This window comes from Dipodomys spectabilis, unplaced genomic scaffold, assembly GCF_019054845.1.
Source record: "Dipodomys spectabilis isolate Male_0828 unplaced genomic scaffold, ASM1905484v1 ptg000771l, whole genome shotgun sequence".
NCBI classification, from domain to species: Eukaryota; Metazoa; Chordata; class Mammalia; order Rodentia; family Heteromyidae; genus Dipodomys; species Dipodomys spectabilis.
Window position 1 is genome coordinate 144812 of NW_024871448.1, and position 25189 is coordinate 170000.

At 57.0% G+C, this 25189-nt stretch overlaps 1 protein-coding gene across 1 annotated transcript in view; it reads left to right on the forward strand.

Annotated features, from left to right (window-relative positions):
* Positions 1–4215: 4215 nt before the first annotated feature.
* Pde6b (phosphodiesterase 6B) overlaps positions 4216–25189 on the forward strand; it is a 46373-nt gene continuing 25399 nt past the window's right edge. Inside the window, exons 1-3 of the mRNA XM_042672759.1 lie at positions 4216–4745; positions 19941–20093; positions 20425–20514. Coding sequence (XP_042528693.1) covers positions 4278–4745; positions 19941–20093; positions 20425–20514 — 711 coding nt within the window. The 5' untranslated portion in view covers positions 4216–4277. The remainder of the gene's footprint in view (positions 4746–19940; positions 20094–20424; positions 20515–25189) is intronic.

Genomic DNA, 25189 nt, shown 5'->3' on the forward strand with positions numbered 1-25189 from the left:
CAGCTGTGATATTGTGTCAGCTGGACCCACTGTGGACAGCTGTGATACTGTGTCAGCTGGACCCACTGTGGACATCTCTGATATTGTGTCAGCTGGACCCACTCTGGACAGCTGTGATATTGTGTCAGCTGGACCCACTGTGGACAGCTGTGATACTATGTCAGCTGGACCCACTGTGCACAGCTGTGATACTGTGTCAGCTGGATCCACTGTGGACAGCTGTGAGGCTGTGTCAGCTGGACCCACTGTGCACAGCTGTGATACTGTGTCAGCTGGACCCACTGTGGACAGCTGTGATACTGTGTCAGCTGGACCCACTGTGGACAGCTGTGAGGCTGTGTCAGCTGGACCCACTGTGCACAGCTGTGATACTGTGTCAGCTGGACCCACTGTGGACAGCTGTGATACTGTGTCAGCTGGACCCACTGTGGAGGACAGCTGTGAGGCTGTGTCAGCTGACCCACTATGGACAGCTGTGATACTGTGTCAGCTGGACCCACTGTGCACAGCTGTGATACTGTGTCAGCTGGACCCACTGTGAACAGCTGTGATACTGTGTCAGCTGACCCACTGTGGACAGCTGTGACATTGTGTCAGCTTGACCCACTGTGCACAGCTGTGATATTGTGTCAGCTGGACCCACTGTGGACAGCTGTGATACTGTGTCAGCTGGACCCACTGTGGACATCTCTGATATTGTGTCAGCTGGACCCACTCTGGACAGCTGTGATATTGTGTCAGCTGGACCCACTGTGCACAGCTGTGATACTATGTCAGCTGGACCCACTGTGCACAGCTGTGATACTGTGTCAGCTGGATCCACTGTGGACAGCTGTGAGGCTGTGTCAGCTGGACCCACTGTGGACAGCTGTGATACTGTGTCAGCTGGACCCACTGTCACAGATGTGATACTGTGTCAGCTGGACCCACTGTGGACAGCTGTGATACTGTGTCAGCTGACCCACTGTGGACAGCTGTGATACTGTGTCAGCTGGACCCACTGTGGACAGCTGTGATACTGTGTCAGCTGGACCCACTGTGCAGAGCTGTGATACTGTGTCAGCTGGACCCACTGTGGACAGCTGTGACACTGTGTCAGCTGACCCACTGTGGACAGCTGTGATACTGTGTCAGCTGGACCCACTGTGCACAGCTGTGATACTGTGTCAGCTGACCCACTGTGGACAGCTGTAATACTGTGTCAGCTGGACCCACTGTGCACAGCTGTGATACTGTGTCAGCTGACCCACTGTGCACAGCTGTGATACTGTGTCAGCTGGACCCACTGTGGACAGCTGTGATACTGTGTCAGCTGGACCCACTGTGGACAACTGTGATACTGTGTCAGCTGACCCACTGTGGACAGCTGTCATACTGTGTCAGCTGGACCCACTGTGGACAGCTCTGAGGCTGTACACCTCCCCCTCCCAGGTACCCTCAGCACTGCACAGACATTCTGAGTAGGTTCATTGGGCTGGGTCTTGAGCTAAAGAAACATTAGCACTCTTACCAACTGAGTGCAGCAAGTCACAACATTCAACCTCTGCCTTATGGTGGAAAGTATAGTAACACCGAAAAATAAAGGTGAGACAGATACAAAGAGTTCCTAAGCAGTTTCCGGAATGCGTGGTAGAAAGCCTCCCCACCAACATTGCTGTTCTCATCTATGAGGGCAGGGCCAGGGCAGGGCATAGTTCTAACCTGCCTTCTCTCCGCCCCCCTCCACTCCCTCCTCCTTCTCTTTTTCTTTCTTCCTTTCTTTCTTTTTTCTTGATTTTTTTGGGGGGTCGTGGGGCCTGAACTCTGGGTCTGGGCGCTGTCTCTCAGCTCTTCAGCTCAACACTAGCGCTCTACCATTTCAGGTTTTCTGAGTGGTTTATTGGAGATAAGAGTCTGATGGATTTTGCTGCCCAGGTCGGCTTTGAACTTCAGTCCTCAGAGCTTAGCCTCCTGAGTAGGTAGGATTACAAGTGTGATCCACCGGTGCCCGACTCTCCTTCCTTTCTGTGTTCCATGAACACCAGCATGTATGCATACATGTCCTCATCCCTTTGTGCACACACCCATGAATGCACACATGAGCAATGCATGAGCAGCCTCTTCAGTCTCCTATGTGGTCAGTGTCAAGGGCCACCTCTCAGCAGGAAGGCAACATTAGCAGTGAGTCCTCCAGTCTGACAGCAGCATTACAGAGGCCCGTACCTTCAAGACATCTAGGGAGGTGGCCAGGGAGCCTGCTGGAGGCACCTGCTGTGGCCCAAACATGCTCATCTCCATTTACAACCCAGACTGATGTTTGATGAAACACAGAGCCCATGTACAGCCGTGGATCAGTGCAGTGTGAAAACGTATAGTCACAAAGGTGCTTCAAAAGTAAGAATTCATTAGAGTTGCCGCCACCCACCTATCTCAGCCTGAATTCAATACAACACACCTGGGTCATTTGACCAGAACCCTGAGACTTGGAGCTGGACAATGGGCCCAGAGCCTGTGGGTGCTATGGCCTAGCACTAGAGCCTTCTAGCTACTCGGGAGCTGAGGCCAGGAGAAAAGCAGTTTGAAGTCTGTTCCGGCAAAAATGTCAGGAAGACTTCATCACCAATCAATCATCAAAAAGCCAAACTAGAGTACGGGCCAGAATAAAGAAAGAAAAAGAGGGGAGGGGAGGCAAGAGGGAAGGAGAGAGAGGAGGAGAGGAGAGAGGAGGGGAGGAGAGGAGGGAGGAGAGAGGAGGGGAGGAGGAGAGAAGAGGAGGGGAGGAGAGGAAGAGGAGAGGAGAGGGGAGGGGAGGAGAGAGGAGGGGAGGGGAGGAGAGGAGGAGAGAAGAGAGGAAGGGAGGAGAGGAGGGGAGGAGAGGAGGGGAGGAGAGGAGGAGAGAAGAGAGGAAGGGAGGAGAGGAGGGGAGGAGAGGAGGGGAGGAGAGGAGGGGAGGAGAGGAGGGGAGGAGAGAGGAGGGGAGGAGAGGAGAGGAGAGGAGAGAGGAGGGGAGGAGGGGAAGGGAGGAGAGAGGAGAGGAGGGGAGGGGAGGAGAAGAGGGGAGGGGAGGAGAGGAGGAGGGGAGGAGGAGATGAGAGAGGAGGGGAGGAGGAGAGAAGAGGAGAGGAGAGAGGAGGGGAGGGGAGTGGAGTAAGGGAGGAGAGGAGGGGAGGAGAGAGAAGGGAGAGGAGAAGAGGAGAGGAGAGGAGGGAGGAGGGGAAGAGAGGAGAGAGGAGGGGAGAGGAGGGAGGAGGGGAAGAGAGGAGAGAGGAGGGGAGGAGAAGAGGGGAGGAGAGAGGAGAGGAGAGGAGGGAGGAGAGGATGAGGGGAGGGGAGGAGGGGAGGGGAGGAGGGGAGGAGGGGAGGAGAGGAGGGGAGGGGAGGAGGGGAGAGGAGAGGAGAGAGGAGGGGAGGGGAGGAGAGGAGGGAGGAGAGAGGAGGGGAGGAGAGGAGGGGAGGAGAGGAGGGAGGAGAGAGGAGGGGAGGAGAGGAGAGGAGAGGAGAGAGGAGGGGAGGGGAGGAGGGAGGAGGGGAGGGGAGGGGAGGAGGGGAAGAGAAGAGGGGAGGGGAGAGGGGAGGAGGGGAGGAGAGAGGAGAGGAGGGGAGGGGAGGGGAGGGGAGGGGAGGTGGGGAGGGGAGGGGAGGAGGGGAGCAGAGGAGGAGAGGAGGGGAGGAGGGAGGAGAAGGCCTCGGCCTGCCACAGAGGCTAGGCAAGCTCACCTCACTTGGCCGTGTGGCTGCAGAGTGCTTCACCCCACCGCTGGTGCCCTGGACAAGAAGAGAGATGAGGTGAATAACTGAGCTAACTTCTATCCCAGAGGACTGGGGGTGTTTCCTCTGGTCCAACCTCCACTCCCAGCCAACATTTTCCTCCAGAAACAGACCTGGCTTGGCTCTCCCTGGCCAGGAGATGGCTGGGCAGGGAGAGCAAGGGTAGGCCAGTGCCCACCACACTTTCCAGCGTACCTGAGCAGGGCCGGGCACCAAGCAGACCTGGCACCTCCTGAACAACCAGCCCAGATCCTTGGATGTCTCCTCCGGCAGAACGGGTCATGGTGTTCAAGGGCTTCCTTCCCTTGAGGGGTCAGGGCCGAGGGCCTATTCCACTCAATGCTACGACGTGCTGTAACCCTGTGACAGACCGGAGCCCCCCTGAGCGCCTGGGAGGAGGGAGGGCAGCCCCTCCGGGTGAGTCACGCCTCGCTCTCTAATCATCACTAAGAAAGACTTTGCTGACGGCAGCGTTTGCAGCCTCCATGTGAGCCGGGGAGGCGGCAGCCTGAGCAGCAGCTCTGGGCACCATGAGCCTCACCGAGGAGCAGGTGCGGAGCTTCCTGGATGGGAACCCCAGCTTCGCCCACGAGTACTTCGGGAAGAAGCTGAGCCCCGAGAATGTGGCTGGGGCCTGCGAGGATGGGCGTCTGGTGGACTGTGACAGCTTGCGTGAGCTGTGCCAGGTAGAGGAGAGCGTGGCGCTGTTCGAGCTGGTACAGGACATGCAGGAAAGCATCAACATGGAGCGCGTGGTCTTCAAGGTCCTGCGGCGCCTGTGCACCATCCTGCATGCCGACCGCTGCAGCCTCTTCATGTACCGCCAGCGCAACGGCGTGGCCGAGCTCGCCACGCGGCTCTTCAGCGTGCAGCCGGGCAGCCTCCTGGAGGACTGCCTGGTGCCCCCCGACTCTGAGATCGTCTTCCCACTGGACATCGGGGTTGTGGGCCACGTGGCTCAGACCAAGAAGATGGTGAACGTGCCGGATGTGGCAGAGGTGGGTGTGTGTGCGGCAGAGGTGTGTGCGAAGGCCAGGCCCTGGGCCCTCCCTCCCCTTCAAGAATCCAGCAGGGGCCTCCTGTCCAGGGCCAAAGCTCGATTCCTGCGGCGGAATCCTTGGAGCCCCACCTTTCTGCTCCACCCGCTCCTAGAGCAAGTGTCTAGCCTTTTGGTGTCCCTCCCAGAAGCTGCCCCTTGGCACCATGAGTGAAGAGGAGAGCTCGGGAGGGCCCCCTGTGTCCCACGCAAGTGAGCCCAGCAATGCTTCTCATGCTAAAGTCTTTGATCAGGCCAGAGAACAAACAGACTTAGGCTCTGACCTTGTGACCAGGTCCTAAATTTGGGGCTCCCTGGTGCCCATTGGGCCATGGACTGTGAGGGCCTGAGGGCCGCCTGGTGCCCGTGGGGCCGTGGACTATGAGGGCCTGAGGGCCGCCTGGTGCCCGTGGGGCCGTGCAGACTGAGGGCCTGAGGGCCGCCTGGTGCCCGTGGGGCCGTGGACTGTGAGGACCTCAGGGCCCCCTGGTGCTCGTGGGGCCGTGCAGACTGAGGGCCTGAGGGCTCCCTGGTGCCTGTGGGGCCGTGGACTGTGAGGGCCTGAGGGCCTGAGGGCCGCCTGGTGCCCGTGGGGCCGTGCAGACTGAGGGCCTGAGGGCCGCCTTGTGCCTGTGGGGCCGTGCAGACTGAGGGCCTGAGGGCCCCCCGGTGCCTGTGGGGCCGTGCAGACTGAGGGCCTGAGGGCCCCATGGTGCCCGTGGGGCCGTGCAGACTGAGGGCCTGAGGGCCCCCTGGTGCCCGTGGGGCCGTGCAGACTGAGGGCCTGAGAGCTGCCTGGTGCCTGTGGGGCCGTGGACTGTGAGGGCCTGAGGGCCGCCTGGTGCCCGTGGGGCCGTGCAGACTGAGGGCCTGAGGGCCGCCTGGTGCCCGTGGGGCCGTGCAGACTGAGGGCCTGAGGGCTGCCTGGTGCCCGTGGGGCCGTGCAGACTGAGGGCCTGAGGGCTGCCTGGTGCCCGTGGGGCCTGCACAGACTGTGAGGGCCTGAAGCTTTCAGGATCCTGGGGGAAGGCAGTGGCCAGAGGGGATAGCGAGCCTCCTAGAGGTGTCTGAGCCTGCCGGGCCAGGCCAGAGATCGCCCAGCGGCAGCTCCACACTCCCACAGTACCACACCGCTCTCCTCCCCACTGGTGCTGGGTGGGGAGGCGGGGTGGAGGGGGCAGTGTGCAGCGCTGAGATACTCAGGCCCAGTCTGGGAGCAGACTCACTGACAGAGGAAAGGGCTCCGGAAGACCTGCCTACATGGCTGGGCGGGAGCAACGTAGGTCTAGCCTGCTGAGTGCAGGGCTCCCTTGATGTGAGGATGGCAGACAGGCTCTGAGTGCGCAGCGGGCCAGGGGCCTCTGAGGGAGAAGGCCAGTGCGGGCCAGGGGCCTCCGAGGGAGAAGGCCAGCACCAGCCTCCTTCTTCCAGTTCCTCTCCTGTCTCCTCTTCCTTTTTTCCCTTCCCTGAGGGACCCAGGCAGCCTCATGTCCTTCTGCCCAGGTTCCCCAGGTCCTAGCGAAGGGCTCCCCAAGGGAGTCCCACCTGGACAGCCTCCCCAAAGAGCGCCATTTGCTCCCCTTCCAGCCAGGTGGGAAGGCTAGGCCCCAGGGCAGCCGCAATCCTCTTAGGCTTATCTGCTATAAACAGGCAGCGGTCCAACGACCTGAATAGAGTAATCTGTAGGATTAGCTTGGTTGTTACTTCCTTTTTAAGAAATGGGTCATCCACGAGCCACTTGGAATAACAGGAGCAGGAAAACAAGAAAGTTGGCAGTTGGTCGGTGGCTTGTGTGGGGCGTGAGCACTTCCACACCGACCTTTCTCCTGCTTCCACGCACCCTTCCTTCTCTTTCTTTCTAGCTCCCCCTCCCTCCCTCCCTCCCTCCCTCCCTCCCCCCCTCCCTCCCTCCCTCCCCCCCCCTCCCTCTCCACCCTCCCTCCCTCCTTCCTTTCCTTCCCTTCCTTCCATGTCCTCTTTCCCTTCCTGCTCACATAATCTCCAAGACAAAATTTCATCTTTAAGTCTGGACCGCTCCTCCACCTGCTGCTGCTCCTCTCACACCTGTGGGGATGACGGTGCCCTCCTCTGTGGGGATGACGGTGCCCTCCTCTGTGGGGATGACCGTGTCCTCCTCTGTGGGGATGACCATGTCCTCCTCTGTGGGGATGACCGTGTCCTCCTCTGTGGGGATGACCGTGCTCTCCTCTGTGGGGATGACGATGCCCTCCTCTGTGGGGATGACCGTGTCCTCCTCTGTGGGGATGACCATGTCCTCCTCTGTGGGGATGACGGTGTCCTCCTCTGTGGGGATGACCGTGTCCTCCTCTGTGGGGATGACCGTGCCCTCCTCTGTGGGGATGACGATGCCCTCCTCTGTGGGGATGACCGTGTCCTCCTCTGTGGGGATGACCGTGTCCTCCTCTGTGGGGATGACCGTGCCCTCCTCTGTGGGGATGACGATGCCCTCCTCTGTGGGGATGACCGTGTCCTCCTCTGTGGGGATGACGGTGCCCTCCTCTGTGGGGATGACCGTGTCCTCCTCTGTGGTGATGACGGTGTCCTCCTCTGTGGGGATGACGATGTCCTCCTCTGTGGGGATGACGATGTCCTCCTCTGTGGGGATGACCATGTCCTCCTCTGTGGGGATGACCGTGTCCTCCTCTGTGGGGATGACGGTGCCCTCCTCTGTGGGGATGACCATGTCCTCCTCTGTGGGGATGACCGTGTCCTCCTCCATGGGGATGACGGTGCCCTCCTCTGTGGGGATGACCGTGTCCTCCTCTGTGGGGATGACCATGTCCTCCTCTGTGGGGATGACGGTGTCCTCCTCTGTGGGGATGACGATGTCCTCCTCTGTGGGGATGACCATGTCCTCCTCTGTGGGGATGACCGTGTCCTCCTCTGTGGGGATGACGGTGCCCTCCTCTGTGGGGATGACCATGTCCTCCTCTGTGGGGATGACCGTGTCCTCCTCTGTGGGGATGACGGTGCCCTCCTCTGTGGGGATGACCGTGTCCTCCTCCATGGGGATGACGGTGCCCTCCTCTGTGGGGATGACCGTGTCCTCCTCTGTGGGGATGACCATGTCCTCCTCTGTGGGGATGACGGTGTCCTCCTCTGTGGGGATGACGATGTCCTCCTCTGTGGGGATGACCATGTCCTCCTCTGTGGGGATGACCGTGTCCTCCTCTGTGGGGATGACGGTGCCCTCCTCTGTGGGGATGACCATGTCCTCCTCTGTGGGGATGACCGTGTCCTCCTCTGTGGGGATGACGGTGCCCTCCTCTGTGGGGATGACCATGTCCTCCTCTGTGGGGATGACCGTGTCCTCCTCCATGGGGATGACGGTGCCCTCCTCTGTGGGGATGGCCGTGTCCTCCTCTGTGGGGATGACCATATCCTCCTCTGTGGGGATGACGGTGTCCTCCTCTGTGGGGATGACGATGTCCTCCTCTGTGGGGATGACCATGTCCTCCTCTGTGGGGATGACCGTGTCCTCCTCTGTGGGGATGACGGTGCCCTCCTCTGTGGGGATGACGGTGCCCTCCTCTGTGGGGATGACCGTGCCCTCCTCTGTGGGGATGACCGTGTCCTCCTCTGTGGGGATGACCATGTCCTCCTCTGTGGGGATGACCGTGTCCTCCTCTGTGGGGATGACCGTGCTCTCCTCTGTGGGGATGACGATGCCCTCCTCTGTGGGGATGACCGTGTCCTCCTCTGTGGGGATGACCATGTCCTCCTCTGTGGGGATGACGGTGTCCTCCTCTGTGGGGATGACCGTGTCCTCCTCTGTGGGGATGACCGTGTCCTCCTCTGTGGGGATGACCGTGCCCTCCTCTGTGGGGATGACGATGCCCTCCTCTGTGGGGATGACCGTGTCCTCCTCTGTGGGGATGACCGTGTCCTCCTCTGTGGGGATGACCGTGCCCTCCTCTGTGGGGATGACGATGCCCTCCTCTGTGGGGATGACCGTGTCCTCCTCTGTGGGGATGACGGTGCCCTCCTCTGTGGGGATGACCGTGTCCTCCTCTGTGGGGATGACGGTGTCCTCCTCTGTGGGGATGACGATGTCCTCCTCTGTGGGGATGACCATGTCCTCCTCTGTGGGGATGACCATGTCCTCCTCTGTGGGGATGACGATGTCCTCCTCTGTGGGGATGACCATGTCCTCCTCTGTGGGGATGACCGTGTCCTCCTCTGTGGGGATGACGGTGCCCTCCTCTGTGGGGATGACCATGTCCTCCTCTGTGGGGATGACCGTGTCCTCCTCCATGGGGATGACGGTGCCCTCCTCTGTGGGGATGACCGTGTCCTCCTCTGTGGGGATGACCATGTCCTCCTCTGTGGGGATGACGGTGTCCTCCTCTGTGGGGATGACGATGTCCTCCTCTGTGGGGATGACCATGTCCTCCTCTGTGGGGATGACCGTGTCCTCCTCTGTGGGGATGACGGTGCCCTCCTCTGTGGGGATGACCATGTCCTCCTCTGTGGGGATGACCGTGTCCTCCTCTGTGGGGATGACGGTGCCCTCCTCTGTGGGGATGACCGTGTCCTCCTCCATGGGGATGACGGTGCCCTCCTCTGTGGGGATGACCGTGTCCTCCTCTGTGGGGATGACCATGTCCTCCTCTGTGGGGATGACGGTGTCCTCCTCTGTGGGGATGACGATGTCCTCCTCTGTGGGGATGACCATGTCCTCCTCTGTGGGGATGACCGTGTCCTCCTCTGTGGGGATGACGGTGCCCTCCTCTGTGGGGATGACCATGTCCTCCTCTGTGGGGATGACCGTGTCCTCCTCTGTGGGGATGACGGTGCCCTCCTCTGTGGGGATGACCATGTCCTCCTCTGTGGGGATGACCGTGTCCTCCTCCATGGGGATGACGGTGCCCTCCTCTGTGGGGATGGCCGTGTCCTCCTCTGTGGGGATGACCATATCCTCCTCTGTGGGGATGACGGTGTCCTCCTCTGTGGGGATGACGATGTCCTCCTCTGTGGGGATGACCATGTCCTCCTCTGTGGGGATGACCGTGTCCTCCTCTGTGGGGATGACGGTGCCCTCCTCTGTGGGGATGACCATGTACTCCTCTGTGGGGATGACCGTGTCCTCCTCCGTGGGGATGACGGTGCCCTCCTCTGTGGGGATGACCGTGTCCTCCTCTGTGGGGATGACCGTGTCCTCCTCCGTGGGGATGACGGTGTCCTCCTCCGTGGGGATGACGGTGTCCTCCTCTGTGGGGATGACCGTGTCCTCCTCTGTGGGGATGACCGTGTCCTCCTCTGTGGGGATGACCGTGCCCTCCTCTGTGGGGATGACCGTGTTCTCCTCTGTGGGGATGACGATGTCCTCCTCTGTGGGGATGACGGTGCCCTCCTCTGTGGGGATGACCGTGTCCTCCTCTGTCGGGATGACCGTGTCCTCCTCTGTGGGGATGACGATGTCCTCCTCTGTGGGGATGACGGTGCCCTCCTCTGTGGGGATGACCGTGTCCTCCTCTGTCGGGATGACCGTGTCCTCCTCTGTGGGGATGACCATGTCCTCCTCTGTGGGGATGACCGTGTCCTCCTCTGTGGGGGTGACCGTGTCCTCCTCTGTGGGGATGACGGTGCCCTCCTCTGTGGGGATGACGGTGCCCTCCTCCGTGGGGATGACCGTGTCCTCCTCTGTGGGGATGACCGTGTCCTCCTCTGTGGGGATGACCATGTCCCTCATCTCACACCTGTGGGGATGACCATGTCCTCCTCTGTGGGGATGACCGTGTCCTCCTCTGTGGGGATGACCGTGTCCTCCTCTGTGGGGATGACCGTGTCCCTCATCTCACACCTGTGGGGATGACCGTGTCCCTCCTCGGTTTGGGTCCCTTCAGCAAAGCTGCTGGTGCCCTTCAGTCCCCTCCCCCAGCTCTCTGTGATGCCCGCCTTAGGACTGACCTAAAATGCCTTCTCCTGAGATGGCTGTGCTAGGCCGACCAACCTCAGACTAGGGGAAAAGGGAAAAAAACCCACAAAACACCACGACTTCTATCAGGCACTTCACAATACTCTGAATTACCAGGTGGCAGACTTCTGGGTTCACACCCCCATTTTCAAGGGAGAGACTGAGGTAGAGAGCACCACCCTTCTTTCAGAATGTGAGCGCTGTGTGGCTATGGTAGACACCACTATAGTCTCTGCAGCATGGAGCCCCCAAGAGAGCAGGATTGATGGGAGCTCAGGTACAAGGTGGAGCCCTGCTGCACCTGGCCGCTCCCGAGTCTCGTGACATCTGCCTCACAAGGTAGCTGCAGAAGTTAAGCCAGACAGCGGCTGTGAAGGTGGCTTAGCGGTAGAGTGCTTGCCTAGCATGCATGAAGCGCTGGATTCAATTCCTCCATACCATATACACAGAAAAAAAGCTGGAAGTGGCGCTGTGGGGCCTTGAGCACAGAGAGGCTCAAGGACAGTGCCCAGGCCCTGAGTTCTAGCTCCAGGACTGGCAAAAATAAAAATAAGTTAACCCAGACAAATCCTAAGCCTAGCTGACCCTGACCACAGGTAAACTCCAGATATAGGAAGACCCTGAGCACCAGTAAATCATAATCACAGGTAGACCTGAGCACAGGAAGACTATGACATAAGTAGACCCTGAGCACAGGTAGACCATGAGTAACAGCCATACCTGATTACAGGCAGACCATGAGCTCAAACAGATCATGCACACAGAAAGATCATGAGCACAGATAGGTAGACCATGCACACAGGCAAATCATGAGCAAGAAGACCCTGAGCAGAGGGAAACCGTAAGCTTAGGCAGATCATAAACATACACAAACCTGAGTACCAACAGAAGCTTGGGTCAGGTACACCATAAACCTGAGCAAACCATGAATACAGATAGAGCTCACCACATAAAGACCTTAAACACAAGTAGATCTGGCTTGCAGACCCAGTGTCTCTGGCTGTGCCACTGGGTGGTTTAAGAGACTTTCTATGCAGCCCCACTTCAAGGCACAAGGTCTTTATCTTGAAATTCAGATCAAGTTATTCAGTTCTCCCTTATGGGGCTTTGGGAAAGAGAAATCCATGGCCTTAGTTATATAGGTGAAGCCAGATATGAGAGAAACTGGAATTTAGGATTCAGTCTAAATCTACAGGTATATCTTAAAAAATAGAGAACAGTGAACAATTAGAATCTGATAATGCGTATTTAGGTGTGTGTGCGTGTGTGTGTGTGTGTGTGTGTGCGTGTGTGTGTGTGTGTGTGTGCGTGTGTGTGTGTGTCTGTGTGTGTGTGCGTGCGTGTGTGTGTGTCTGTGTGTGTGTGCGTGTGTGTGTGCGTGTGTGTGTGTGTGTGTGTGTATACTGGTAGTGATGCTTGAACTCAGTTCTCACTCAGCTTTTTTAGTCACAGATAGATCTTTACCACTTGAGCCAACCTCAAGCTCAGCCCTTGTGCTGGTTAATTGGAGGTAGCAGTCTCCTTGACTATTCTGCCCAGGCTGTCTTCGAACGATGATTCTCAAGTGGTAGCCTCAGTGTGAGCCACCAGCACCTTTCAAGATTTCCTCTGGAGACTTAAGTTTTTATATTCATACTGATACATTTTGATGGAGAGAGGAGTTGAGACGGGGTCTCATTAGATGGCCTAGAAGACTGTACGTAGCCGGCCTAGTTCCAAATTCATGATTCTGCTGCCTCCACTTCCTATGTGTTCTAAGCATTATTTTAAAATTTGTGAAATGAATTTGGTTGTATCAGATTTTACATAATTAGTTACACAAAAGCATCAAGAGCAATTTGCCATACAGATTTAGGAAGCTTGAGGCCAGAAAGCTGAGGTAAAAACTGGACGTCCCCTGGGGGACCTAACCTCCTAGGACCCGTGGGCCAGCCAGGAAGTGACCGTTTTATTCATTCACTGATGCGTTACTCACTACAACTTCAGTGTTTCTTGGAGAACATGGGTTTGTGTCTGGTTTGCGAAAACAATGAGCAAAACTTCTTACTTCATCAATGTGCTACTCTAATATTGCTAAGTGTTTTTTTAGAAGTGGTGGCAACACAATACTAGAAAGTTCTGTTTTATGGGGGAAAGTGAAGGGGCTCCTGCAAACCTGGAATCCCCTTTCTACCCTGGTCCAAGAGATGTAATGCAGTTGAAGGAATTTTTCTTAATTCTCACAAGTTAATCTGAAGGCTCAATTAAGGTTCAATTCTTAGTAATTTTACAAGCATTTTTTAATTGCCAAGATTATATACAGAGGGGCTACGGTACCTAAGTAAGGTAATAAGTACATTTCTTGTCAAACTTGTTACCCCTTCCTTCATTTTTCTCCTACTTTCCCTCCCCCAGCTCCCCCCCCCCAAGTTTTACAGATCATTTCCAACATATTGTCTTGTGTATATAGCTGTCACATTGGTTCCCCCTCTCCTTTGTCTCCCATCCTGTTCTTTCCCTTCCCTAATTCAGATAAATGTATATACAATACAAGGGTACCAAAATCATATACAGTGACAACAGGGGAATTACCATAGTGGAAGAACATACAAAAGAAACAAAAAAAAAAATCACATAGTACATTAAAAACAACAACAACAAAGAAAAACCTCTTGTGTCAATGCCTTGGAATTCATTTCGCTTAGCATCATCTTTTCTTTTGGTCAGCCGTGGGGCTTGAACTCTGGGCCTGGGCGCTGTCTCTCAGCTCTTCAGCTCAAGGCAAGCGCTCTACCACTTGAGCTACAGTGCCACTTCCGGTTTTCTGGTGGTTTATTAGAGATAGGAGTCTCACGGTCTCTCCTGCCTGGGCTGGCTTTGAACCGCGATCCTCAGATCTCAGCCTCCTGAGTAGCTAGGATTACAGGCGTGAGCCACCAGCGCCCGGCTAGCATCATCTTATATGGTCGTATGTACATAGTTATTGAGCTAACCTGCTCATCTGCTAAGATTATCCTAGACATATACTAATTGTTGCAAATAAGGGAAACCATGGGACCTATGTTTACTTCACTAATAGATAGATTGATCAATAAATAGATGGATCACATTTTCTTGATCCATTCATCTACTGAGGGGCATCTGGGTTGGTTCCATATCTTAGCTATAGTAAATAATGCTATGATAAACATAGTTGTGCTGGTAGCTTTAGTATGACCTTATTTGTGATAGTTTGGGTAGATGCCCAAAAGTGAGATTGCTGGGTCATAGGGGAGGTCTATGTGTAGTCTTTTGAGGAACCTCCATACTGCCTTCTAGAGTGGTTGAACAAGTTTACACTCCCACCAACAATGCAGTAAGGTTCCCTTTTGCCCACATCCCCTCCAGCATCTGTTGTTATTAGATTTTGTGATTATAGCCATTCTAACTGGGGTGAGGTGGAATTTCAATGTGGTTCTGAGTTGCATTTCTTTTAGGGCCAGAGAAGTTGAACATTTCTTCATGTGTTTATTCATGTGCCATTCTTATTTCCTCTTCAGAGAAGTTTCTGAATTGGGCAGTTGTTTCTTTGAGAATTTGTTGTTGGGGGATTTAATTTTTTGAGTTCCAGGTATATTTTAGGTATGAGACACTTGTCTGTTGTATGGCTAGTAAAGATCTTCTCCCAATCCGTGGGCTTTCTGTTGATCTTGCTAGCTATGTCCTTTGCCATGCAGAAGCTCTGCAGCCTCATGCAATCCCATTTGTCCAACCTTTCTTTGATTTGTTGTGTTTCTGGGTCTCTATTAACAAATTTCAGCCTGTGCCAAGGAGACCTAGAGTTTCTCCTATTCCTTCCTGTAATGTTTTCAGGGTGTCTGCTTTTACTTCAAGGTCTTTGATCTATTTGGAATTGATTCTGGCTCAGGGTGATATATAAGGATATAACTTTAGCTTCCTTTCTTCCTTCCTTCCTTCCTTTCTTTCTTTCTTCCCTTCCTTCCTTCCTTCCTTTCTTTCTTTCTTTCTTTTTTCTTTCTTTCTTTGTTGTGAGGCTTGAACGCCGGGCCTGGGCGCTGTCCCTCAGCTCTTCAGCTCAAGGTGAGCGCTCTACCACTTCAGCCACAGAGCCACATCCAGTTTTCTAGTGGTTTGTTGGAGATAAGAGTCTCAAGGAGTTTCCTGCCTGGGCTGACTTTTTTTTTTTTTTGTCGGTCGTGGGGCTTGAACTCTGGGCCTGGGCGCTGTCCCTCAGCTCTTCAGCTCAAGGCGAGCGCTCTACCACTTGAGCTACAGCGCCACTTCCAGTTTTCTGGTGGTTTATTGGAGATAGGAGTCTCACAGTCTCTCCTGCCTGGGCTGACTTTGAACCATGATCCTCAGATCTCAGCCTACTGAGTAGCTAGGATTAGCTCCCAGCTCTAACTTTAGTTTTCTACATGTGGTTAACCAATTTTACCAGCGCCATTTACTGAAGAGGCTGTCTTTCTTCCATTCATTTTTTTTTTTGGCTTCCCTATTGCAGATTAGGTGGCTATAGGTCTGTGGGTTCATTTCTGGGTCTTCAGTTCTATTCCATTGGTCCTCAGGTCTGTTCTTGTGCCAGTACCAAGCTGTTTTGATTACTATGGCTTTGTAGTAGAACTTGAAGTTTGGTGATCATATTCCTCCAGCACTGTTCTTTCTGCTAAGGATTGTTTTAGCTATTCAGGATCTTTTATTGTTCCATATGAATTTTTGGATTGCTTCTTCTATTTCATTAAAGAATGAGGTTGGGATATTGATGGGTATTGCATTGGATTTGTAGATACAGGTGAATATTTTACATCAGTGAATGAATTCAACAGATCTGGTGTGGTGGCGGGGGCGGGGAATGACAATGGACAAAGGATGGAAACTGCAGCTTGCATGGTTAACTTAGCTGTAGAAAAGTTAAAGCACAACCAGGTGCCAGGAGCTGAGATCTGAAGGTTGCGATTCAAAGCCAGCCCGGGCAAGAAGTCTGTGAGACTCATCTCCAATAAACCACTGGAAAACCGGAAGTGGTGCTGTGGCTTACCTTTAGCTGAGTACTCACCTTTAGCTGAAGAGCTGAGGGACAGTGTCTGGGCCCAGAGTTCAAGCCCCAGAACTGACAGAAAGAAAGAAAGAGAGACAGAAAGAAAGAGAGAGAAAGAAAGAAAAAAGAAAGACGAAAGAAAGAAAGAGAGAGAGAGAGAAAGAGAGAGAAAGAGAGAAAGAAAGAGAGAGAAAGAAAAAAGAAAGAAGAAAGAATGAAAGAAAGAAAGAGAAGAAAGAGAGAGAGAAAGAAAGAAAGAGAAAGAAAGAGAGAAAGAGAGAAAGAGAAAGAAAAAAGAAAGAAGAAAGAAAGAAAGAGAAAGAAAGAAAGAGAGAAAGAAAGAGAGAAAGAGAGAAAGAGAAAGAAAAAAGAAAGAAGAAAGAAAGAAAGAGAGAAAGAAAGAAAGAGAGAGAAAGAAAAAAGAAAGAAGAAAGAATGAAAGAAAGAAAGAAAAGATAAAGTGCCATTATTTTGTTGACTAGCCCACCTCCTACACAAGGTAACTGGCACTGAAGGCTTTCCTCTTTTCCAGCTTCACATTGCTGCAAGAGCCTGGTGCTTGCTAGCAACAGGCAAGCCAAACCCAGAGAAAGATTAAGGCTTCTGTGCTTTTGGAAAACACCCATGACAAACCCCCAACCCAGTTCTAGTCATTTCCACTGCAGACTCCTTTGAACTGGAAGAGGTGTTGGGGGCGGGGAGGGGGGAAGCAGAGACAGGAAATCAACCCCTGGAGATACTGTTTAGCAGTGCTTCGCACATGGCCAAACATATCCACAAACATATCTACTTAAAAAAGTCTCTACGAGGCAAGAGGTACATTCTTTGAGATGCCCTAGGTACCAAGCTGGAAATTTTCAAAGTTAGTTTAGGTGAAAAAACAAAACAAGGACTGGGAATGTGGCTCCGCAGTAGAGTGCTTGCTTAGCAGGCATGAAGGCCTCTGTTCAATTCCTCAGTACCACATACACCGAAAAGATGTGATTGCACCAGACCCAGGTAGGAGAGCTGGGGCAGGGCGAAGGTATTTGCCAGGAAAACCTGGGCCCCAGCACGAAGAGGGGAGCCGAGAAAGGCACCATGGAGGAGAGAGCACAGAGAGCTCTGGGAGCATTCTAAAACCAAGTCCCCACAGGGGGAAGACCTATGAATGAGAAAAGTAATTAACAGTGCAAGGCTCCCTGGTGGAAGGAAGGAGGTGCCAGGATGCCCTACTGCTTGCTTGAGGAAGGAGGCTTAGAAGTGAGTGAGGCAAAGAGGTGGAAGAGGGGGTCTCAGAACAAAATGTGAGACAAATCTGGAAAAGCAAGACTGGACGTTTGCTGACTAGGACCTATACATAGTGTGCATGCGCTGAGGGTCACGCATGGGGTCCGTGTGCATGCTCTGAGAGTCACGTGTGGGGTCCGTGTGCATACTCTGAGGGTCACGTGTGGGGTCTGTGTGCATGCTCTGAGGGTCACGCGTGGGGTCCGTGTGCATGCTCTGAGGGTCACGTGTGGGGTCCGTGTGCATGCTCTGAGGGTCACGCGTGGGGTCCGTGTGCATGCGCTGAGGGTCACGCGTGGGGTCCGTGTGCATGCTCTGAGGGTCATGTGTGGGGTCTGTGAGCATGCTGTGAGGGTCACGTGTGAGGTCTGTGAGCATGCTGTGAGGGTCACGTGTGGGGTCCGTGTGCATACTCTGAGGGTCACGTGTGGGGTCTGTGTGCATGCTCTGAGGGTCACGTGTGGGGTCCGTGTGCATGCTGTGAGGGTCACGTGTGGGGTCTGTGTGCATGCTCTGAGGGTCACGTGTGGGGTCCGTGTGCATGCTCTGAGGGTCACGCGTGGGGTCCGTGTGCATGCTCTGAGGGTCATGTGTGGGGTCTGTGTGCATGCTGTGAGGGTCACGCGTGGGGTCCGTGTGCATGCTCTGAGGGTCATGTGTGGGATCTGTGTGCATGCTGTGAGGGTCACGTGTGGGGTCTGTGTGCATGCTGTGAGGGTCACGTGTGGGGTCCGTGTGCATGCTGTGAGGGTCACGCGTGGGGTCCGTGTGCATGCTCTGAGGGTCACATGTGGGGTCTGTGTGCATGGTCTGAGGGTCACGCGTGGGGTCTGTGTGCATGCTCTGAGGATCACGCGTGGGGTCTGTGTGCATGCTCTGAGAGTCACGTGTGGGGTCTGTGTGCATGCTGTGAGGGTCACGCGTGGGGTCCGTGTGCATGCTGTGAGGATCACGCGTGGGGTCTGTGTGCATGCTCTGAGGATCACGCGTGGGGTCTGTGTGCATGCTGTGAGGGTCACGCGTGGGGTCTGTGTGCATGCTCTGAGGGTCACGTGTGGGGTCCGTGTGCATGCTGTGAGGGTCACGCGTGGGGTCCGTGTGCATGCTCTGAGGGTCATGTGTGGGATCTGTGTGCATGCTCTGAGGGTCACGTGTGGGGTCCGTGTGCATGCTCTGAGGGTCACGTGTGGGGTCCGTGTGCATGCTGTGAGGGTCACGTGTGGGGTCTGTGTGCATGCTCTGAGGGTCATGCGTGGGGTCTGTGTGAATGCTCTGAAGGTCACGTGTGAGGTCCGTGTGCATGCTCTGAGGATCACGCGTGGGGTCTGTGTACATGCTCTGAGGGTCACGTGTGGGGTCTGTGTGCATGCTCTGAGGGTCACGTGTGAGGTCTGTGTGCATGCTCTGAGGATCACGCGTGGGGTCTGTGTGCATGCTGTGAGGGTCACGTGTGGGGTCTGTGTGCATGCTCTGAGGGTCACGTGTGGGGTCCGTGTGCATGCTCTGAGGGTCATGCGTGGGGTCCATGTGCATGCTCTGAGGGTCACGTGTGGAGTCCGTGTGCATGCTCTGAGGGTCACGTGTGGAGTCCGTGTGCATGCTCTGAGGGTCATGCGTGGGGTCCATGTGCATGCTCTGAGGGTCATGTGTGGGGTCCGTGTGCATGCTCTGAGGGTCATGTGTGGGGTCTGTGTGCATGCTGTGAGGGTCATGCGTGGGGTCCATGTGCATGCTCTGAGGGTCATGCGTGGGGTCCGTGTGCATGGTCTGAGGGTCATGCGTGGGGTCTGTGTGCACCTGAGGGTCACACCTGATGGTCTACAGACATTATTAAAGTTTCACATGATGCTCTGTCAGAAGCACTATAGTGCTCTCTAAGGACAAGGGCTGATGTGGATGTTGGTGTTTCAATGGTGGACTCGGGGCTGAGTACACAGTAGCCTATGCCTGTAATTCCAGATTTGTGGGAGGCTGATGTAGGAGGATCATAGTCCAAGGCTTCCTTATCTCAAAAAGCAGAACAGAGCCGGGCGCTGGTGGCTCACACCTGTAATCCTAGCTACTCAGGAGGCTGAGATCTGAGGATCTCGGTTCAAAACCAGCCTGGGTAGGAGAGACCGTGAGACTCCTATCTCCAATAAACCACCAGAAAACGGAAGTGGCGCTGTAGCTCAAGTGGTAGAGCGCTCGCCTTGAGCTGAAGAGCTGAAGAGCTGAGGGACAGTGCCCAGGCCCAGAGTTCAAGCCCCACAACCGACCAAAAAAAAAAGCAGAACAGATTCTCTGTAACAGTCAACAGGGATTTTGATAGGAATTTTCTCATCCAACTGCAAAACAGTCAAGAAATGTGTGTCGACCAGCCATGGGAGGGGCACTGGATTATGTCTGGCTTGGTGGAATTGTGCAGGCCACAGTGAGACTGACAGAGCTGTCCACCTTTGGACAGACCTCAGAGCACAGGGACCCCACCCCAGATTTCCAGCTGGCTCATCCTGGTGTGAGTGTCCCATACACAAGCCACCCATTAGAATGGGGATAATTCTTCCTTCAATAAAAGTTATTTTGGGGGAGGAACATGTAGGGCCAGCCTCAAGGTGGCTAGAGATAGAAGGGATGGGGACTCCGGGAGGCCAAACTGGGCAGGTGTGGAGGGGCAGGTGGAGACAGAGCAGAGAGAGGCCAAGGCAGGGAGAGACATCTCTCTCGGAATCAGAGCTCAGGTTTGCTAAGCTCAGAGGTGAGGTGAACTGGGTTGAGTCCCAGGGCAAGCTAAGCCTCTCTACCCAGGGCCATACCCCAGGGCCAGATGCAGAGCCACCTAACCTTGCCACACCTGTTGGAGCAGAGTCTCCTAGAGCTCAGCCCCAGCCCAGAGCCGGGCGGTCGGGCCCCAGCCCCAGCAACAGTCTCTTTCTTGTCTCCTCTCACCACAGTGTCCCCACTTCAGCCCATTCGCTGATGAGCTCACCGACTACGTGACAAGGAACATCCTGGCCATGCCCACTATGAATGGCAAAGATGTCATGGCTGTTATCATGGCCGTGAATAAGCTCGATGGCCCGTGCTTCACCAGTGAAGATGAAGACGTGAGTGTCAGGAAGATGTCTGAGGTCTTCCCTGTGTACCAGCATTCCTGCGCTGTCTGTGTGTCGCTTTCTCCCTCTGTGCATCCATGCTTGTGCAAGCTGTGCATTGGTGAGCACAGTCCCGGTGCCCTCGCAGCCCGATGTGCAAGCCGAGCCTGTGATCCATGCCCTTTGAATTCTCACGCGAGAGTCTACACCCAAAGTGCTGAGCACCACCGCCTGGGTGTCTGAGCCCGCCTGTCTGTCTTCCAGCAACCTCAGGCAAGTCAGTAGCCGCAACAGCTGAAATCTGCAACTTCTGATTCCTGCTGTTACAATGTTTCTGTTCCAGATTTTCACAAAGTACCTGAATTTTGCCACATTAAATCTGAAGATCTACCACCTCAGTTACCTCCACAACTGTGAGACTCGCCGAGGCCAGGTACGTGTACACCCTACATGCACCCACACAGCGCACACTACACAGACCCTCACTCCAGAGACAGATCACCTGCCCCAGTCGGAGAACCAGCTTCTGTATGGAGCCCTGTTGGACGCCAAGGTCTGGGTGCTGGCAGTGTTCGTTGCTGCTGGGCTCACTTCTATGCCCTCTCATCTGACAAAAGAGGGTGCGTTCTGTGCATTAACTTGTGTGTACACTTATTTGTAAATATTCAAACAGCCATCTTTTCCTGCGTTCAGTTAGGCGTGTTGCCAACCCTACCACAACGACCTCACCTCCTCCTCTTCTTGGAATGCAAATCCCCCCGCAGAGACCCCTGACCCCCACCATCTACCACACATGTAGAATTTATGTCAGAACTGTCAGCCTGTACTCACATGGACACCACCTACACTGAGCAGAAAGTAGCAAGTATGCACTTCCCTTGCCTTCAGTCCTACAGACAGAACCCAACTCCCAAATTACACAAATAGACACCTTGCTTTATACCCCCGCAGTCAGGATTCTCTTAGTTTATACTACAGTTAGATTCTCTTTTTGGTCTGCATTCTTTCCTGGATTCCCCAACCACTAAATGAGGTGTATTTTTGCACACAGTAGGCTTCATTCTTTGTGCTGTAAAGTCTTCAAGGTCATGACAAATGCACAAAGGCCTACATTAACAACATCTTTATAAGCCTGGATCCTCAGAAGGCTGAGCGATGAGGATTACAGTTTGAAGCCAGTTTGGGCAGAAAAGTCCATAAGACTCTTATGTCCAATTAATCACCAAAAAAATGGAAGTTACTCAAGTGGTAGAGCACCAGACTTGGTTTTGTTTTTGTTTTTTTGGATCCGGTTGTGGGGCCTGAACTCTGGGCCTGGGCGCTGTCCCTCAGCTCTTCAGCTCAAGGCTAGCACTCTACCACTTGAGCCACAGCACCACTTCCGGCTTTTTTCTTTTTGCTTATGTGGTGCTGAGGAATCGAACCCAGGGCCTGATGCATGCAAGGCAAGCACTCTACCACTGAGCCACCTTCCCAGCCCGAGCACCAGACTTGGGAACAGTGCTCAGCCCAGAGTTCAAGGCCCAGTACCAGGATTCAAAAAAAAAAAAAAAAATTTAACTTTACAGAGTTGGGTATAGTAATGCCTGATTGCAGTCCAAGCACTTATGAGGCTAAAACAGAATAGAGTTTGAAGACTGAAGCTCCGCAAGGAGACCCGACCTCAAAACAGAATCTGGCCTCCTCACCGCCTCAAGAAAGCCTGGGGACCTCGAAGGTTTGCACCCAGCGTCCCCACCCGGAGCCACAGAGCTGCAGTCACACAGCACCCAGCCTCTTCCCAGCCTCTTTCACCTTTTGGTGGCGTGTTTGCTCGTTTCTTTTCCCTGCTGAATCGTATTCCACTGTCTGGATCTGCCAGTTTGCTTATTCCCCTGGTCAAGGACGTGGTCACTCCCAGTTGGGGCCACTGTGAATAATGCCCAACAAATCCCCACACGTGGGTTCTGCGCGCCCCGCTTCCAACTCAATTAGGGAATGCCAGGACCACAACTGATGAACAAATCCCCACACGCGGGTTCTGTGCGCCCCGCTTCCAACTCAATTAGGGGACACCAGGAGCAGGGCTGATGGACAACACTGTGTGACTGTGCTAGGCTTTGAAAGAAAGTGCCGGAAAGTGGCTGTGCTGTCTCACTCCCTCGGGAAGTGAGCATCACTGCGGCCCCATGCCCACACCTGCCCCGTATCCCCCCCACCAGCCCACCCCCGCCCGCCCCGTGCCCCCCCACCTGCCCCGTGCCCCCACCTGCCCCGTGCCCCCCCACCTGCCCCGTGCCCCCCCACCTGCCCCGTGCCCCCACCTGCCCCGTGCCCCCCCACCTGCCCCGTGCCCCCACCTGCCCCGTATCCCCCCCACCTGCCCCGTGCCCCCCCACCTGCCCCGTGCCACTCCACCTGCCCTGTGCGCCCCCACCTGCCCCGTGCGCCCCCACCTGCCCCGTGCCCCCAAACCTGCCCCGTGCCCCCCACCTGCCCCATGCCCCCCCACCTGCCCCATGCCCCCCCACCTGCCCCGTGCCCCCCCACCTGCCCCGTGCCCCCCCCACCTGCCCCGTGCCCCCACCTGCCCCGTGCCCCCCCGCCCGCCCCGTGCCCCCTCGCCCGCCCCGTGCCCCCGCCCGCCCAGTGCCCCCACCTGCCCCGTGCCCCCACCTGCCCCGTGCCCCCCCACCTGCCCCGTGCCCCCCCCACCTGCCCCGTGCCCCCCCGCCTGCCCCGTGCCCCCCCGCCTGCCCCGTGCCCCCCCGCCTGCCCCGTGCCCCCCCGCCCGCCCCGTGCCCCCCCGCCCGCCCCGTGCCCCCACCTGCCCCGTGCCCCCCCACCTGCCCCGTGCCCCCACCTGCCCCGTGCCCCCACCTGCCCCGTGCCCCCCCACCTGCCCCGTGCCCCCACCTGCCCCGTGCCCCCACCTGCCCCGTGCCCCCACCTGCCCCGTGCCCCCCCACCTGCCCCGTGCCCCCACCTGCCCCGTGCCCCCACCTGCCCCGTGCCCCCCACCTGCCCCGTGCCCCCCCCACCTGCCCCGTGCCCCCACCTGCCCCGTGCCCCCCCACCTGCCCCGTGCCCCCCCACCTGCCCCGTGCCCCCACCTGCCCCGTGCCCCCCCACCTGCCCCGTGCCCCCCCACCTGCCCCATGCCCCCCCGCCTGCCCCGTGCCCCCCCACCTGCCCCGTGCCCCCCCACCTGCCCCGTGCCCCCCCCACCTGCCCCGTGCCCCCCCGCCTGCCCCGTGCCCCCCCCGCCCGCCCCGTGCCCCCACCTGCCCCATGCCCCCCCACCTGCCCCGTGCCCCCACCTGCCCCGTGCCCCCCCACCTGCCCCGTGCCCCCCACCTGCCCCGTGCCCCCACCTGCCCCGTGCCCCCCCACCTGCCCCGTGCCCCCCCGCCTGCCCCGTGCCCCCCCGCCCGCCCCGTGCCCCCCCGCCCGCCCCGTGCCCCCACCTGCCCCGTGCCCCCACCTGCCCCGTGCCCCCCCACCCGCCCCGTGCCCCCACCCGCCCCGTGCCCCCCCACCTGCCCCGTGCCCCCCCCACCTGCCCCGTGCCCCCCCACCTGCCCCGTGCCCCCCCACCTGCCCCGTGCCCCCCCCACCTGCCCCGTGCCCCCCCGCCTGCCCCGTGCCCCCCCGCCTGCCCCGTGCCCCCACCTGCCCCCTGCCCCCCCACCTGCCCCGTGCCCCCACCTGCCCCGTGCCCCCACCTGCCCCGTGCCCCCCCGCCTGCCCCGTGCCCCCCCGCCTGCCCCGTGCCCCCCCGCCCGCCCCGTGCCCCCACCTGCCCCGTGCCCCCCCGCCCGCCCCGTGCCCCCCCGCCCGCCCCGTGCCCCCACCTGCCCCGTGCCCCCACCTGCCCCGTGCCCCCCCACCCGCCCCGTGCCCCCACCTGCCCCGTGCCCCCCCACCTGCCCCGTGCCCCCCACCTGCCCCGTGCCCCCACCTGCCCCGTGCCCCCACCTGCCCCGTGCCCCCCCACCTGCCCCGTGCCCCCACCTGCCCCGTGCCCCCACCTGCCCCGTGCCCCCCCACCTGCCCCCTGCCCCCCCACCTGCCCCGTGCCCCCACCTGCCCCGTGCCCCCACCTGCCCCGTGCCCCCACCTGCCCCGTGCCCCCCCACCTGCCCCGTGCCCCCCACCTGCCCCGTGCCCCCACCTGCCCCGTGCCCCCACCTGCCCCGTGCCCCCCCACCTGCCCCGTGCCCCCCCACCTGCCCCGTGCCCCCACCTGCCCCGTGCCCCCCCACCTGCCCCGTGCCCCCCCACCTGCCCCGTGCCCCCACCTGCCCCGTGCCCCCACCTGCTGTGGGTGGTGCCTTCACTCCTATGGTCTCAGTGGGTGTACAGTGCTGCACACACCACGCTCCTGGTCTCAGTGGGTGTACAGTGCTGCACACACCACGCTCCTGGTCTCAGTGGGTGTACAGTGCTGCACACACCACGCTCCTGGTCTCAGTGGGTGTACAGTGCTGCACACACCACGCTCCTGGTCTCAGTGGGTGTACAGTGCCGCAGACCCCACGCTCCTGGTCTCAGTGGGTGTACAGTGCCACACACACCACGCTCCTGGTCTCAGTGGGTGTACAGTGCTGCGCATCTCCGTTTACATCAGCACCCTGTGCAGGTCTTGTCTGTCCTCAAAAATGGGTTGTTGGCGTCTTATTTTTCAGGGTTTTTTTTTTTATTGTTTGGTGGTAGTAGTGGGTGTGAGTGGGTGTGCAAGCATGTGCACATGTGTGAATGTGCACACGTGTGTGTGTAGGTCCTGGAGCACTTAAGTAGCATTCTACTGTGTGAGCTACAAGGTTAGCATGCTCGCCTTGATCTGAAGAGCACAGGGACAGCACCCAAGCCCAGAGTCCAAGCTCCATGACCAGAAGAAAAAAAAGAATGTGCCACGACTGTTTGAGTCACAATTTCACTTCCAGCTTTTTGCTAACTAATTGGAGATAAGTGTCTCATGTGCTTTCCTGCCCGGGCTGGCTTTGAACTGTGATCCTCAGATCTCAGCCTCCTGAGTAGTTACAACTACAGGTGTGAGCCACAAGTGGGTGGCTTACTTTTTAGTTTTAAGGGTTAGTAGTTCACTTGTAGTGTGTGCATATTTGGTC